The 18,814-nt window shown below is 47.5% G+C and overlaps 1 protein-coding gene across 1 annotated transcript in view; it reads right to left on the bottom strand.

Moving 5' to 3' along the window:
- Positions 1 to 483: 483 nt before the first annotated feature.
- gaa (alpha glucosidase) overlaps positions 484 to 18,814 on the bottom strand; it is a gene marked incomplete at both ends in the record, with an annotated part of 66,069 nt that continues 47,738 nt past the window's right edge. The window contains 2 exons of the mRNA XM_084329139.1: positions 484 to 549; positions 820 to 972. Of these exons, the coding sequence (XP_084185265.1) occupies positions 484 to 549; positions 820 to 972 (219 nt within the window). The remainder of the gene's footprint in view (positions 550 to 819; positions 973 to 18,814) is intronic.

Genomic DNA, 18,814 nt, shown 5'->3' with positions numbered 1-18,814 from the left:
GTTCAGCTTGGTGCCAGACTTTGGTGCCAGTTCTGTTGAAGCCTATGGGAGATGCATGGAGAAGCAAAATATACAAGCTATTTGAAGAAATATACATCAACCAATATACCAATCGTTAGCTAGTTAACAATGCAACAAATTGCTGATTATTCTGACATCCGAGGTAATAAACCGTTTAAATTACAGGTCATAAACAAGGAGATGGCTGATCCCATTCAACTCAATGTTGGCAGAACTGAACGTTTTCACACTTGGCACTAATATGAGTTCACGCACTATACAGTGACGTAATGATGACCCTTCCTTCTTTTATAGTTTCCTTGAACGCAACCAGGAAGTCTTGCCGTATTCACTTGGTGAGCAGGTTGCATTAAAATGAAAGGGCAGCCATTTCCAGATCGGTCTCCATGCTTTATTGTAACTTCCTTGATCAGAAGCAGTGCAAGAATGTGAGGATTTCATAAGGTAATGAAGTCCAGTCAATCACAGAGTCCATTGAACCGTGAACACCTGTGACATGGGCAGGGCCAGACTGGTCACTGTCAAAGCCTGCAGAGAGAGACAGATACAGAGAAGTAGACACAATCATTGTCAGACAGACAGACAGACAGCAAGCAGAGTGATGGAATGACTAACTAACAAGGAGAACAGAGAGAAAAAGGAGCGGAACAGACAGACAGATAGTGGCTAACAGGACAAACAGGTGGAGAGAAACACAGACAGGTGCTCATCTGTACTATAGGAGAAGATTGTTATCTGTCCCTGGAGGACAAAACCACACTGTGATGAGTAGCGCTGCTGAGTCAGCCTGCAGCTCACCTTGGTGTCAGTGCGGTAGGTAAAGTCACTGACTCTCTCCCCATTGGCCCACACGTAGCGGGGAGGAGAGGGCACCCCGAACACCCGTAGCCCTCCCAGCACCAGGCCATCCAGGGCCCCCGTCAGCCTGAGCGGGTCACTCACCACCTGGGACTGGTATGGGGGGGGGGGCAAGGGACAGGACGCGTGTATGCTTTTACCAAGCAGTTGTGTTTCCGGGTTCCTGTTTTGCGCTCTGATTGGCCACTGACCTACACGCGTACGCCCCCCCTCGCTATCGCCTTTGGGGCGTGAGATATGAAGACAGATTTAACTGGGTATAGGAAGGCTCGACCATACGAGCCGCAAATTAATAATAAAGACTCGAAACAGCTATTACCAGACAATTACAACAGCAGTGGTGCCTGCTTCAAATGTCACGTATTATAGGCTATAAGCCCGTGTAGATCTATTCGGAATAATAAACATATACGCCCCTCTAGCAAAACATGACACAATGTGATCCTATCTCCGATAGAGCGGCTGGTCGCAGAGACGTGAGTTGAACGAACACATCGGGAGGAGAATGAATGAACCTGATGTAAACAAGACAAAAGTCTTTCTCTGGTCTGCATCCCCTTAACAATTGTGTGTATTGAGCCGTTAACAGATTGCAGAATGGGTACAATACAGTACGGCTCAATACACACAATTGTTAAGGGGATGCAGACATATAAGAGTTGTTTGTAGGTCGGAAATTATGGAATAGATTTACCAACAAAAAAAGGTGTTTAACCTGCTCATACCTTATTAAAAGCGTGCGGCAGGAGCAGCACAGATAACTTGTGCTTCCATTCAAACAGACGGCAACACATGTGACGTCAAGTCTCGCTCGCGTGAGACTTCCTCTCTAGATACTCTTCAATACCTGTATGCTGTAACGTTATATGTTATTTCGCCCATGGAGGCTGCTGAAGCGCCAGCGGCCGTGCTCCGTTGTAGAAGTCCTTCAATGACAGCGCTCTCATATTTTGCGAATGCATAAACTATATCTTAAATTATGGCTATGTGTCTAATATATGGCTGTCGCTTATCAATGACTTCGCGACAGCCATATTAGACACATAGCCATAATTTAAGATATAGTTTATGCATTCGCAAATATGAGAGCTCTGTCATTGAAGTGGGTGGTGGCAGCGTTACTAACAGTAGCGATTTTTATTGTTTTGTCATGACCAAACATAATCCCAACATAGATAGGAGGTGTACTGTATGTCAAATGTCGGTCATGTGGTGGAAGAGTTTAGTACAGTCACACAACAGAACACCAGTGTTTCTAGTAGATGTTTATTGATATAAATAAACACCTCTGTCTGAACTGGTTCGACCACCAAATGATCCCAGCTCACTCTCTGCGGGTCTGCCGCGTCTCTCAGCGGATAAGGGCGTGTGCTAGGGCGGTCACGTGGCCGTGTGGCCAATCAGAGAAACGCTGAACGAAAAGCTGAACACAAGTTGGTTGCCTTTAATATTCACGCTACCTGGCCAGGGTACTCCTGGGTCCTAGTGCCCCCCAAGGTTACACTATATGTCATGCACATGTATTTTATATGTTAATAAAATTGCATTTATCTTTAGTCCTAATTCTGTCACTGTTTGATGTCACAAAGAAGGGTGTATCCGAAAGCTGCCTACAACATTTGTAACATGTGATGAAAAAGTAAACAAATAATGAACTGTATTAGACACTTGTTAATGATGAATAGGCTTCACTTTAGATTGGCCCCCACGATAGCATCTGCAAATGATTTATAGATGTTTTATGAATGTCTTAACAAATCATTTGTTGAACATGAAAAATAAATGGAGATACACTACAAAATCTTTTTCATTTAGAAAGTGAGTTTAGTAGGAGAAAATACAATTTTAAACATCAGTTTGCACGTACCACACTTAAACAGATGTGTCCTTCAGTTATTGGTGTAAAGTTATGGAATTCTCTCCATAGCGAGCTTAAGGGATGTAACAGTGTTTATCAATTCAAAAAAATTTATAAAAAAAAAATATTTAGTCAGTATGAAAATCAAAATGTGATCTGAATAGTGAGATATCTTTTTTTTTTCTTTTTTTTTTTTTCTTCTTTATTCTTTATCATTATTATTATTATTAAAATTGTTCTTGTTTAACTGTGGATTGTGTTTCTTTTATAATGGTATAAATGATTATTTGTGTAAATAAGGTTATACACCGACCATTAAGAAAATACATGTTAGTTTAGGAATAAGGGGCAGGTAATTAGATTTATTCTTCTTCCTGCTCCTTTTGTCCATGGAATGGCTATTTATGATTTTTTTATGAAGAAACTATGATTGTATTATTCCATGTGGCAAATAAAAACTCTGAACTGAACTGAACTGAACACTATAGTCATTTTTCATTTTTTCATATCCATTTTTCAAAGCATCTACAAATGTGTTACTACACATTAAACAACATTATTTAATGATGAACAAATCAAGTACAAACAATGTTGATAATGAGTTATAAATAATGTAGAACTAATCTGTAAATGTTATACAAATATAGTTATAAATGATTTAATAATCATTTATGAATGTATATAAATGGTTTGTTCATGATTAGTTCATTATCTACAAATACCTTATAAATGTATTATAACAGGGTGTTATTATAAAGTGCTACCGTGATGTCAACATCCACGTTGATGATAAAACAGATAACTTTGCTGTTGATTTTCTAAATCTCACTGAGTCATTCAATTTCACCCAGCACGTGACCGGTCCCACTCACACCCATGGACATACGTTGGACCTTGTGTTCTCGCTTGGGTTAAGTGTTGACTCCATTTGTTCCGAAGATTTGCATGTTTCTGATCATGACTGTATAATGTTTAATCTATCATTTGAGTTGACCTTCGTGCCCGGTAAACATGTAAAGTCCTCTCATGTCCTTGGTAAACTCTCTGCGGAGACATTTTCCTCAGCTTTTGATCAAAGCGCGGTGCAGTCCTCACAAGCTGATGTAGACTCTCTGGTCAGCGCATTTAACGTTAGGTTATGGCTATAACCAAGTTCTGTTAGTTAGGGGTGACGCTTGGCATCACTACTGCACTCCCTCGCGTACGTGCACGCGTACTGAATAAAATTCCACAAATATACCTTTAATACCAGTATTAGTCTGACCACACCCCTCATCAGCTTACCTTCATAAGCAGGTGTGTGGTCACCTGCTCTCCTCCTACCCAAGCTTTCACCACAAGGTGAGGTCAAGGGCTGCAGCGGCCGTCTGATGCCAAGCGTCACCCCTAACTAACAGAACTTGGTTATAGCCATAACCTAACGTTCTGTTCCGTTAGGGGCTCTGCTTGGCATCACTACTGCACAAAGGGAGGCCAAGCGGAGCCGCTGGCTGACAAATACACCCCGCTGACAGCCCCCCACAACCATCAGAACAGGGAGGGCCGAGCCCCCCCGACCCCCCCTAATGGAGGGCATCCCCCCTATTAGGGGCTTCACGGGAGGGCGACGGACCCGACCGTGCGAAGAGGCACTCAAGCAACCCAACGCACAGGGTGAGCAGACCGTGGCTTGACCCCACGACTACACCCACGCACAACCCGCATGCCACCCGGGAACGAACGTAGGAAACAACCTCGTCACTGCCCCCAGAATCACGGGATCAAGGGCAAACCCAACCCCGTGGCAAGGCCGTAGCAGCGGAGCGCGAAGGAAGACCCAGACCCACCAAAAGGACTGGACTCCCTGGAATGGGGGCCCGGAGAAGGCCATGATGCCAGCATCAAGACCCCACCAGGTGGGCACCTAGTGACCCCGCCCCCCACATCGCCAGCGTATTCGGACAAAGGCCCCTCAGCCGAGCGGGCCCTGTCCTCCCCGACAGCACACCGCCTGGAACACAGGCCCTGCAACAGGCAGACAGCATGGTCATAACACACAAGAGTTAACCAAGGGAAGCAGGCAGTGCACCGGGGAAAAAGACCAGGCAACAGGCTGTCAACCCAAGCCTGGAAACTGCGGACGAGGCAGGCGCCAGAAAGGACAGCTGAAAACAGCCGCCCCGGCGGAAGGGGCGTATGCTGGCGTTGTCGCATAACCAAGCTTTTAAACAGCATGTCAGAAGTGGGATCCTTAGACCACTTGGCCCCTGACAGCTGCCCACAGAAAAAGCCCATAAGATCGGCAGACGTCATGAACGCGCAGGGGCACCCTCAACCAGAGAACCGGGAGTTGACACTGCAGCAACACACCAGAGAACCAACCACCCAGGCATTACCCCATGCAATGGTTGGTCCCATAACCCCTCAGGAAAGAAACCCCAAAACACACCTGCGGCACCGCCGCAGCCCGCGTTCCGGTTTCCAACAGGGCTATCCCGGGCCTACGGGTCAACGAGCATTACCCCGGACCGGGCCCGGTGATACGGGGGGCACAGGGTCCCCCGAGGAGGTTAAAACCACCCCAACAGGCCCCTCAGCGCCAAGCGCAAGAGAAGAGCGTAAAAATGGAAGACCAGCCCCAGCACCCCGCACTCGGTATTCCCAGGAGGTCACCCAACCAAGTACCAACCAAGACCAACCCGCACAGCGGTCGAGATCCGACGAGATCGGACGCGTACAGGTCGGCACGGCCGTAAGCCATTACGACAGTGCAGAATACAACGCACCTAACAAGGGTCCCATAACGCTCAACCCTGTGACACCCGGACCGACCTAGTATTTTTCCCCCTGAAAAAATCCCAAGTCCCTCAGGGTACCAGAACAGCAGATCTGCATCCCCAGCGGACAACGGGTGCAACTGATCTGGACCAGCGCGACCAGAACCAGTCCCGTGCCCTAACCACGCCGACCTGCCAACCCCAGGAGAAGGGGCAGATATGCGTGTTGATCCCAACATAAAAAAGAAAGGCGCCACCCAGACGTGTCGGTAGGAACCGCGCCCGGTGGCCCACCCCTAGGGCGTGAGACCCTTCCCCATATGTCCAGACCCATTCCGTCACCATCCCCTGACATGAACGGGAACCCATCGACAACCACACAGGGTGTCGGAAGAGGAAAAACCCCCATCCCAATTGCTCCATAAAAACGCTGTTTCACCCAAGCAATCAAGGCGCGCTAGTCAGCCAATGGCCCAAAAGCACATCCTGAGCTAGCACTATGTGTGCGTTCGGACATACCCACATCAACAATAGGCCGTTTAGACCACCATATTGAATCCCCAAGACGCCCAGGGAAACGACAAGAGGGGCGAGATGCAATCAACTCCATGAATGAATGAATGAAAAAATTTACCCAAGAGACTGCAGAAAAGGGTACAACCCAGTACGGCAATACACACAATAGGATAAGGGGAGGCAGACCTGAGAAAGACGTTAGTCTTGTTTCCATCAGGGACCCTCATTTCCAATCCATCAAGACACATTCAACTCTTTATAAAAATAAAGAAAAGGCATCACCTGTATGACCCAACTGCACAGCTGGGAGTAAAAACCCTGTTTTTCACATGATTTTAATCCAGTCACTCCTTTTAATCAGAGTGTAAGACCAGACCCTCCCAGAAACACCTTCCCACATGAGACTATGGTCAAGAAAAAAGATATGTAAACTGTGAGACACGTTTGACACATAAACCGGGCGCAGCAGGCCTGTGAGCCCCGCGCCCAACCTCGACATCTTTAAGACACCAGCTCATGGAAGGCGTCGCCATAGCAACAACGCTACAACGGGCGGGGAAAAACCTACCGGATCCTGTCATGTAACAGGAGTCGGTAGAATACCCCTTCCCCCCCCCCCCCCCCCCCTGACTGGCTCAGCAGAAAAGATCAAAAATCCCCTAAACCGATCAAGTGGGAAAGGAGGGGTTTATTCGACACCCCCTCCCGAAAACACACCCTTTATCCCTACACACAGAAAAACAACCGTAGCCATCTTGAAAAACCTCCGGTAGAAAGCAAAGCATAGCGAAGCTAATACAATGCCTGCTACCTACAAGAAATGTAAAAGGTTTTACAACAAAACACAAGTCGCCTGTGCGTGAATCCTATACCCGTTGCCTATGTCATACATAGGAAAAAACGCTGAACGAGAGTAAACGGCTAGGCCGTGAAAAGTGTGCGTACGAGTATTACTGCAACTAAACAACACAGCATTGTGAAAACACATATACTTAGTTAAAGCAATGGAATAACACCAGTTCTAACTGCATGTGGAGCATCAAGCTAAATAGAACCTATTACCGAGTGTACGTTGCAGACCTTGCTTAACCTCGTAACACAACACAACTCACCCCACAACGTAAAACAGGGCAGATTCATATATACACAACCCCACCATATGATTTGTTTGAAGAAACACACAGTTTGTTCGGCCAAAACACAGTCCCCCTTATGTCGGGGAACTTTTTTTATTAAATAACTAAATAATGTTAAGGCACAAAATCATAGAGGGGCCGGGAAGGGTGTAGGAGAGGGGACACAGAGGGGAAAAAGTCACTCCTAACGGCGTCTGCCACCTCGCGCCGCTCGAGTCTTGCCACCCCGGGGAGCCCCGGAGGGACGGTAGGTTACAGTCTGCTGGACACGACGTTCCCTACCGTCTCCTCCGGTCTGGGATGGGCCGGCGGTGGCAGAAGCGCCGTTTCGTCCCCTGGCCCTCTTGGCAGGGCCAGCAGCGGCGGCGGAGGCAGTGGTAGCGGCGACGGAGACAGCTCGACGTCGCGGAAGCCTTCTGCCTCCACCGGCAAGGACGGGAGGCGGAAAATGGGGTTGGAGGATGGATCTCTCCTCTGCCATCTCTCTGCATGTTGAGGTCATCAACTGCAGGGCCTTCCCGAACAGGCCAGCGTCGGAGAGGGCGGCCGTCAGAAGAGGAGCTCTCTTCTTCTCTGGCACACGGGCCTGCTCCAGCCAAAGGTGACGCTGGCCCAGGGTGGCCAGGGCGCGCACTTTCCCCATGGCTATGGCCAGCACCTGGGAAAGGTGCAGGACAGCTCCCGCAGCCTGGGTGATCTGATCGCATTTCACCTCGTTCAGATCCGTGCCGCCCGTCATTATCACCGATACAAATCTAGCCAGGTGGGCGATGTTAGACGCCGCAGCCAGCGATTGTGTACCAGCGATGAATGACTGGTCACCCCAATAAGCCAATCGCCTAGCCGATTTCCCCTGGAGGACCGGCTTGCATAGGGGTTCCCACACCATATCCGGACAGAGGAGCGCGGCCATCGGACTGTCAAGCCAAGGCACGCCCTCCCCCATACCTTTGACTAACCCCGACACCCGCGTAACTGGTACGTAGGCGGGAGTTAGTCCCATGATGTTGGACACCGCCTGACCCCGACGAACATAGGCCCCCATCGATGGGAAAAATGGGTAGACAACGTCCACCCCTCTCACTGGGGAACGCTGCCAGAGATGGCCTATGAGGTCATCAGGGACAGGTGCAGGCAATGGCAGCGGCAGCGGCACACCGTTTGCGGCGGCGGCTACCGCCATGAGCTCGGGAAACAAGGCCCGCAGTTCCCCCTGCGAACCTTCCTCCACCGACCCCGCATCCCTCACATACAGCAGGCTGCGACTGGTCAAGGAGCCACAATCCGATGCGGCCGACAGTAGGGCATCCTGCCGATGAGGCCAAGGTGGTTCCTCGACATCCTCGAACAGGGCGCCCCATGGAGCCATTTCCCCCCCCTCCGGGGTCTCCTGAGGAGGGATACTCTCCTCCACGGGGCCCTCATACAAAAATCCGTCCGCCTCGTCCATGAAGTCCTCAGTCTCCATCGGAAATCCCGAGCCGGACGCATCTTCGCTGGTCTCCAGCAGCTCCCCAAACCCAGGCCGTTCGCGTCTGCACGCCACCAGCTTGCGACGCGAGCGAGCAGACGCGAAAAGTTTGCGTCGCAAATCCTCCGGCTCCAAAACAATCCCCCGTTCATCAACGGCCGATTCCCCAGAACCAGAAGAACCAGAGTCGAGATCAGGCCATCGCCGGAGCGACGGCACCGAACCCTCGGCTCTTCGGTGAGGAAAACTATCCACCGGCAGTCTCCCGGGCTGGGTCGGCAACCACGAGAGTGGCAACAGCCCAGCACCGAGGCGCACGACGGAGGCGGGAATGGAGAACCGGTGGTGAAGAGTAGGTCTAGCGGGTCTACTCTCTGCGGAATACATTATGACCCAACCTTTTCTTGTACAACAGATGTGAGAGAAGAAAAGATTAAGCACAATGTAAACCAGTCACAACTCTTTTCAACTAACAACACGTCAAGTGGGGTACTACCGAGGCACTTCCTTGTGGTGAAAGCGAGAAGGAGGAGAGCAGGTGACCACACACCTGCTTATGAAGGTAAGCTGATGAGGGGTGTGGTCAGACTAATACTGGTATTAAAGGTATATTTGTGGAATTTTATTCAGTACGCGTGCACGTACGCGAGGGAGTGCAGTAGTGATGCCAAGCAGAGCCCCTAACGGAACAGAACTCATATTGCTCATCCATTTTTTTTTGATCAAATTTTTTATTGACATTCTCACAAAACAAGACAACACATTAAACACAATCACAATACATAGAACTTCACAAGAAAATAACAAAAAAAAAAATAATAATAATGACTAACAATTATACAGACAAGAGAAAAGAAACCAGAGTTCAACCTACTAAACTAATTCCAAGGGGTACTATCTAATAAATGGTCTTTCCCAGTGTTCAGTCCCGATTCCCGGCCGTGTGACCCCATATTAATAAAACGTACATCTCCAATCCACCACAAGGACCATTTTTGGGGGAACACGACCTGAAACCAGAGCAATGAACCTTCATGAAAAAACAAAAACCTTTAGGTGTTCCATAGACTCACAGAGACCGTGTAAAAGTGGCCAAACAGTGAAGAACTAGTTAAATAGCTGCCCCCCCCATAATATCCCCAGCTAAACTCAAGATGACAAGACAAGGGACAAGACAGACAAAAACATTTCCTCCTCCCCCTCCCAAGAGACCGCCGGACTCACCCGAACACGCACCCCAACCCCGCTCAGCCGCACACTGCGGTCTTTACCTTCTCAGCTGCTGCGAACCACAGGTCAATTCCAGCCTGCCCCACCCCAATCACCCGGGCTGTGGATATCTCAAGATAAATCACATCCAATAGAGTTAGGGACCAGTTAATCATTGTAAGCTTCTCAGGCTCCTTCCATCTCATTGCTATTAGCTTCTTCGCTGCTGTGACGCCCGCTAGGACAACCCTTTTCAGTTGTACTGACGCGGGTAGTGTCGTTATATCGTTCAGGAGTAGCGTAACAGCTGTGAATGGGATAGTTAAGCCACACAGATCTGAAAGTTTGTCCGTTATTGACCTCCAGAAGCGGGCCACTGGTGGGCAATCCCAATACATATGCATATAAGTGCCTGTGGCCTTTTGAGAGCACAAAGTGCACCGAGAGTCGGTTATCAGTCCCATAGCAAATAGCTTCCTAGGTGTAAGATAGGTCCTATGAATATAATTAAAATTAATTTGCTGGTGATTGGGGTTGCGGGAAGATAATGCCACATTTGCCCAAACATCATCCCAGTCAAACTCGGGGTCCAACTCCGGGATATCCACACGCCAGATTGTATCCAATGATAAATTTTTATACGTGGATTGAATTAAGAGCGTATAAAAGTCGGAGACAAACCCTCTGGATGTCGTCCTGTCCACTATGAGCCTGAGGAAGGGGTGTGGGTGCAAGGCTTGAGCCCACGGTACGCCATGCGCCCTCAGTGCTGACCTTAGTTGAAGGTAAAGAAAGAAGGACTCGCCGGGAAGATCATAAAATTCTCTTAAGTCCTGAAACGCACGGAGGCCGTTCTTATCATAAATATCCTCCAGAGTATGCACTCCCCTCCTTTGCCATTGAGGAATATTAACCGGCTTGTGTCCAACAAGTAATTGCTGGTTATTAAAAATTGGAGAGTCCAGGTGCCAAGGGCATTTAACCCCACACGACCTCTGTACATTACGCCACGTTTGGATCACGTGAGTTATGATCGGTCCATACCTCAGCCGGCATTTCGCAATAGAGACAGTGGAGTACACTACATCCTGCAATCTTAGCGGAGACACCGCCGCCGCTTCTAAGGAGCGCCACGATACAGCCTCTACAGGGTCTAGCCAGCACATCAGAGGTCTCAGTGAAAAGGACCAGAAATAAAGTTTAAAATCAGGGATTGCGAGGCCCCCATCTTGTTTCCTACGTTGAGTAGTAGCCCTTTTGATTCTCGGGCGTTTGTTATTCCAGACAAACTTAGATACCATCGATTGTACCTTGCGCCAGTGGTCTATTGGAGGGGGCAGGGGGAGCATTGAGCTAATAAAATTTATCCTAGGCAGGATGTTCATTTTGATTATGGAAGCCCGGGCTTGTAAGGAGTTAGGAAGGGACGACCACCTGTCTAGATCCTGGCGTATTTTATCATAAGTACCCGTGAAGTTGTACTTAGTAGTTTGGTTCAGCGTGGGGAATATCTCTATGCCCAGGTATTTAAAATGTTCTACTATGGGGATATCAGCTGGTAGTCGTACCGCCTTGGCCAGTTCATTAAGAGATAGGCAGGCTGATTTGTTCCAGTTAATCTTAAAACCTGACAATTTACCAAAGTCGTCGATTATCCTCAATAATTTTGTGGCCGACCGGGAGGGGTCGTCCATGAAAATCAGCAGGTCATCCGCATAGAGAGCAATTTTGTGTGGAGTATTGTTGACCATTATGGGGACGATGTCCTCCGATTGCCTAATAAATTGGGCCAAAGGTTCGAGGGAAAGCGCGAACAGTCCCGGGCTCAGAGGGCAACCCTGTCTAGAAGATCTGGAGACTGGAAAGAGTGTGGAACAGTTTTTGCCTGTCAGTATCATCGCAGACGGCGAGGCATACAGGACTTTAATCATATGAATAAAACTCTTTCCAAGACCCATGACCTCAAGTACCTTCCACAGGTATGACCACTCAAGTCTGTCAAACGCCTTCATGGCATCCAAAGACAGAACTGTGGATGGAGTTGTATTGTCTTTACTGTTATCGATTACATGCAACAGCCTCCTAAGATTATCTGCAGCCAGACGCCCCGGGATAAAACCAGTTTGATCGCAGTGTACCAATACAGACATAAATCTCTGCAGGCGACGGGCCAGCACCTTGGCAAACACCTTTAAATCGGCCCCGAGAAGACTCAAGGGTCTATAGCTACCACAATCATTGGGATCTTTGTCCTTTTTGAGAAGTAAAGAAATCAACGCCATATTGACATCTCTTGAGAACTCCCCTTGTTCGATAGTGTAATTGATCATATCGAGCATCAATGGACCCAGTTGGTCCCAGAAAGCTAAATACACTTCGGGTGGAATACCATCCCAGCCTGGCGCCTTACCCCTCTGCATTTCAACAATAGTCTCCCTCAATTCTACGAGAGTAATCGGTCTCCCCAGTTCCTTGGCCTCTTCCTCAGAAATGTGGGGTATCTCAAGCCCGCCAATGAACGATTCAAATCTAGAGTCATCCAGATTACCCTCTGAGCTATATAACTGTGAGTAAAACTCTTTAAAAGTGTCATTGATCTTTTTCGAATCAGTAGTGACTGCACCCTGGCTCGTCCTAATCGAGGGGATATCTGAGAAATGATCATTTGAGCGTATTTTCATTGCCAATAGATGGCTAGGTCTGGAGCCGTGAAAATAGTAATTTTGTCTTGTCCTATGTATCAAAAACTCAGACTGTTGTTTAAGTATGGAGTTTATTTCTTTTTTGACTATCTTACGTTGTGTGTTTAGTCGCTCATTATAGTCAGTCTGCAAGGATGCGTATAGGTCCGCATATAATGATTCCAGTCCTTCTAGCTTTTTTGACCGGGATTTTCGCAAATTGGAGGCAAATAGTGTGACATGACCCCTGATGAATCCTTTCAATGCGTTCCACAGGACCCTAGGGTCTTCTACTGTGCCAACGTTGATCTGCAAAAATTCAGCTAGTTTACTCCTGAACTCAGAACAGAAGTCATCGCTCTTTAGCAAGGTCGAATTAAAACGCCATCTGGGAGCTCTTGCGGAGAGCCTGCCAAAGGTTGCCGTAAGGAAAATCCCCTTGTGGTCTGAGAGAGCCAAGGGAACCAATGAGACATCGAAACTATCAAACATATTAGGGGACGCGAATGCATAGTCAATTCTAGAGAAGCTTTTGTGTCTGGCTGACAGATGAGAGTAATCTCTGAGGGTGGGGTTGCATAAGCGCCAGAGGTCTGTGAGCCCCGTGTCTTTGGCCCACATCCTGAGGGCCTCAGAGGCCCGTTTCTGGTCGCTCGTTTCAGAGGGCCCGGACCTATCCATCTCCGCATCCCAGCACGCATTAAAATCGCCACCCACAATGAGAGCGTATCCATTAAGTTCCAACATATTCTTCGTGATTGTATTATAGAACGCTGAATCAAATGTGTTAGGAGCATACAATGCTATTATAGCCATCTTCCTATGCAAGAATTCAACTTTTGCTATAGTAATCCTTCCCTCCGTGTCCGACCATACATCCAAGATTTTGATATCAAGGTTACGTCTTGTAACTATGACTACTCCTTTCGTCTTATCATCGGCTGAGGATGAGGAGATAACGTGATATTGCCGATTTGCCAGTCTTGACACGTCACCTACCATTAAATGCGTCTCACTAAGGAGAGCAAGGTCAATATTTCTCCTCTTCAATAGCCAAAGGACACTGGCACGCTTGTGTGGGGCGTTAAGCCCTCCTGCGTTCCAAATTAAAATATTCAATTTAGCCATGGTCGAGCTTGTATAAGTGCGTAGAGAACATACCCGTGCAGCCAGGCTGAGTACAGAGGTGCCGATCCCGGCGGGCCCGGACGGTCAATCCCAGGAGTTCAGAGGAGGAACACTTACACATATATAAGACAACAGTACATAGAACACATAAAAATACCACCCCAGCTACAGCCCCCCCTCCTTCTACTCTAAACCCTAACCCACCCGTCCTACTATAAGTTCCTCTATACCCACTCTCCAATCCCCACCCTATGCCCCATCCACTGAGGATGGTCATCTTCCTATCACTTCCCACTAGAGACATGGATCAATAAGACGCTTCCCACTCCCACCCCCCTCTAGATAAACCCCTAAGTAAACCCCCACTAGTCCAATAAACACAAATAATAATAAAATAAAATTCAATAAAGATATCGGTCGAAAACCACCTGAGCCCTGGCCCCAACATGAGACAACCATAATGGTAAAAATAGCCATTATTAAATAATAACTCCGCATCAACCTGCAGCCCTCTATTTCCGAATCTGCGCTTCAACATCACTTTGTTATAGCCCAAAAAGGTATAGGAAAATTCAATACAAAATTAAATTAAAGCATCCCAGCCGATAGTCTAAGGCAGGTTCGGGTCACAGGTTAATTGTGCAAAATTGTGTGAACAGTGTCAATTAAACAATGACAAAAAAAAAAAGAAAAAAAAAAAAAGGAGGAAGGGAAAAAAAAAGGGGTTATGGTCAAAGTGCACCCCTTTAGCCGTCCCTCTGATCAGGCACAACGGCTGAAATGACCTAACCTATGTAAGAATAGAATTAAACACAATCATTCATTAATCAATCCGGGGATGGTAATAGGCAACACCTGACACCACCTGTCATCATACATTGTTTCAATAAGGATATCGGTCGGAGCAGTTAGTCCAAGGTAGGATCGAATCACAGTTAAATTGCTCATTCAAATGCCCTTAAAACAGCGACACTAATTATTATACAATTACTCAGCATCAACCCTGTAACCAACTACCTTGGAGTCTGCATATTAATGTCGCAACGTTATAGCATAAGTGGATCACGGAAAATTCAAAACACATTTAAGGCAGATTAGCAGTTAGTCCAAGGTAGGATCGGATCACAGTTAAATTGCTCATTCAAATGCCATTGAAACAGCGACAATAATTATTATATAATTACTCAGCATCAACCTGTAACCATCTACCTTGGAGTCTGCATATTAATGTATCAACGTTATAGCATAAGTGCCTCACGGAAAATTCAAAACAAAATTAAGGCGAGTCAGCAGTTAGTCCAAGGTAGAACCGGATCACATTTAAATCGCGCATATAGATGACATAAAAACAGCGACAATAGGAAAGAAAAAAGAAAGGAAGAGAGGGTAATGGCTAGAGTGCAAGCCATATAACCATATAGCCATGAAGTGCAAGCCATACCCGACCCAACCTGTTATCAAATATTGTATATGCATATTCAACTGACCTTGGCATCTACTTTGGCTCACCAAAGCTCAAAACAACCTGGATATAAAAATAAAAAGCATACCAGAAGTTAGTTAGGGACTCGGTCACTCTTGAACTGTGCAAACCAATGTCCCTTTGAGCAGCAACAGCAACCAAAATACGTAACCATTAACGAATGTCTCAGCGCAGACCATAGTCGAAGCCCGCTGGCTAGCCCGAGGCTAGCGCGTAAGCTAGTGACGAATCCGGATAGCACGTTAGCCTACTATGTACATTGTTCAGCTAGCTCGTTAGCTTCCAAAGAGGCGATACACAAGTACGACCATGAGGTCAGCTTTAGCAAGTAACAGAAGTCATTGGGAAGCCCCGCTAGTTGGATGGGCAGAGGACAGTTAGCATGTCTGGGCATGACAGCAAGTGTTTGTGAATAGTCGACCTAATCAATGTATATAGGCCCAAACCGCCAAGTCACTCACCCTCCATAGATATCAAGCAACAGACTCGGGTGTCTCCGCGAGATATTCCTTCGCTTTAGCCAACGACCAAAACAACCGCTGACCACCGACCTTCTCCAACACAGATAATTTCGCGGGAGCGAATAACGTGGGCCTCAGGCCTAGTTTCCATAGCTTAGTCAGGACCACCTTGTACTCGGCTCTCTGAGCTTGAACCTCCGGTGTAAAGTCCTCGAAAATGGCCACTTTGTGATCGCCAAGCCTCAGAGTACCCCTTCTGGTACGAGCCGACCGCATGATGATTTCTCTCTGTTGGAGTCTGTTCAGCTTGACTATGATGGGCCTCGGTTCTTTGTTCACGCCGGGAGAAAACCTGCCCGCTCTGTAGGCCGACTCACAGATAGGAGGCGAGGGGAGGACGTCCGTCCCTAGTATCTTCTGCAGCAGTTCGGGCATGGTCTCAGAGAGACGGCCTTCACCGCTGGTCTCCGGTACTCCAACAATCCTGACGTTGTGGCGTCTATCCCGGGACTGCATCTCCTCCATCGCCGACTGTAGTTTGTTGACTTCAGCCTGCCTAGCCAGCAGGGCGGATTCAAGACCCGCCATCTTCTCACACTGTGATGATACCTCCGTCGTTAGCATGGCTAGTTCGTTAGCATTAGCCGATGAGGCAGCGTGAATCGTCTCCATCTTGTCTGTCAGCGGGACTACCGCCAGCCGTATTTCTTCTGATATCTCACGGCGGAGGCTGATACAGAAATCCGCCAACACTTTCTTCTGTGCTTCAGCGATGCGTGCCTCAGAGTCTGCGTGTACTTTCTTCTGTGCTTCAGCGATGCGTGTCTCAGATTCTGCGTGTAGCTTGGTCATGACCAAGAGTACAGCTTCGCTTAACTCCCCGACAGCGGGAGACGGTGCGGCCATGCTCGGCGGTGTCGGTGTCGCGCCTAATTCTTTCATGGCTCTGGTTTCCACCCCCGCCATCGTAGAAAGTCGAAAAAAGTTGGTGAATGTATACTAAACACGACGACCTAGCAAACAGATAAAAAACAAATAAAAATAAAATAAAGACTAGTGGGGAGAAACGTATATTCAGCACGGTAGAAGGGAGCTCATGTGAAACACGTCTACTCCATGATCGCTCAGCTCCGCCCCCCTCATATTGCTCATCCATATTGGATAAAGTGGCTCCAATAAAGACGCGCCTCATTCCGTCAGTAAAACCATATCCCTGGTTAAATGATGCCATTCGTTGTTTCAGGCGTACATGTCAGAAGGTGGAGCGTTTATGGAAATCCACAAAACTCCAAGTCCACCACCTCCACTACAAGGAACTGTTAACCGATTTTAACAATATGGTCAAGGACGCGAGAGTCTCCTATTTTTCCAATCTGATTAGAACCAGTAAGCGAAATCCAAAAAAATTATTTGACACCATCGCCAATATTGTCACCCCCGCTCCCCCGGTTGTACCCATATTCTCAAACAAGGATTGTAGTGATTTCCTCTCCTTCTTTGTGAACACGGTTGAATATGTTAGAGCCAACATCATCCCCTCCCTCACTTTCCCTCCAACCACACCCTCCCGCCCATCAATTCTTAATGATTTCCTTCCCATCTCCCTGACGGACCTGATAAAACTAGTGGGATCTATGAAAACCTCCTCAAGCCCATTAGACATCATACCGACATGCATGCTAAGAAATGAAGGCGTACTCACCTCCATTGCTCCGTGTCTGGTTGCCATTATAAACAGCTCACTTCAAACTGGTTGTGTCCCAGTATATTTTAAACAAGCAGTTGTTCAGCCTCTCTTAAAGAAGCTAAACCTTGATCCGTCCCTCCCCAAAAATTATAGGCCCATATCAAAATTGCCGTTCATCTAAATAATCACTGAAAAGGTTGTTGCCATTCAACTCACTGCTGCCTTAAATGCACACTCCATTTTTGACAAATTCCAATCTGGTTTCTGTCAGAAGCATTCTACCGAAACAGCCCTCCTCAGAGTCTCAAATGACATCATGAGATCATCTGACGAGGGAAAATGTTCTGTGCTGGTGCTATTGGACTTAACTGCAGCTTTTGATACAGTCGACCACTGCATTTTGATCGAAAGGCTGAGGCAGTGGGCTGGCATCACTGGGAGTGCGCTGGACTGGTTCTCCTCCTATCTGCAAGATAGGAGTTTTTCTGTGTCTACTGGCACTTTCACATCCAAAACTGCTCCATTGTCCTGTGGCGTGCCCCAGGGTTCTGTGCTGGCTCCTACTCTGTTTGCACTTTACATGCTCCCCCTGGGAGTAATCATTAGTCAATTCAAAGAGGTCTCTTATCATTTCTATGCTGACGATATCCAATTATATGTCTCTTTCGAGCCTGAACAAACTGACAAATTATTTGCCCTCTTTGACTGCCTGACTGCTGTCAAGGATTGGATGGCAAACAACTTCCTTCAGTTAAACGCAGAAAAAACTGAGGTTCTTATTATAGGCTCAGAAAAAGTCACCTCAGAAGTTGCCACATGCATGGGGACCCTCTAAACAAATCTGAGGCCCAAGCTCAGAAACCTTCGTGTGATCTTTGACCAGCAGATGCGCTTTGATCACCACATTAGATCTCTGACACGTACCTGTTTTTTCAATCTACGAAATATTGCCAAACTCCGATCTGTTGTGTCCCAGGTAGAGCTGGAAATGATTATTCATGCTTTTGTTTCATCCCACCTGGACTATTGTAACTCCCTTTTCACTTGCCTCGATGCATCCACTTTGGGCCGGCTACAAATGGTCCAAAACGCAGCCGTTAGGCTGCTGACTAGGTCCAGAAAATATTGCCACATCACTCCCATCTTAGTTTCCCTTCACTGGCTCCCCATCAAATTCAGAATTCACTTTAAGGTTCTGGTCATCACCTATAGAGCCCTCCTTGGTCAGGCACCTGCCTACATCTGCAACCTACTGCGTCCATACACCACGAACAGATCGCTCAGGTCGTCTGATCAGGGCTTGCTGGCTGTCCCCCTGTCTAGATTGAAGAAAAAAGGGGACAGAGCATTCGAAACCGTGGCCCCCAGGTTGTGGAATGCTCTGCCCTTGGACCTTAGATCTGTGGTATCTGTAAACACCTTTAAAAAGCAGCTAAAGACTGTGCTGTTTAAACAGGTGTTTGGCGAATTATGCTCTATGTAAATCTTTTATGTCTTTTTATCTGTTTTGGCTTTTCCTGATCTTTCACGTTTTTAATTATTTTCTTTT

The sequence above is a fragment of the Notolepis coatsorum genome, assembly GCF_963971535.1.
Source record: "Notolepis coatsorum genome assembly, chromosome: 14".
Classification (NCBI taxonomy): Eukaryota; Metazoa; Chordata; class Actinopteri; order Aulopiformes; family Paralepididae; genus Notolepis; species Notolepis coatsorum.
This window is presented reverse-complemented; position numbering and strand designations above follow the sequence as displayed.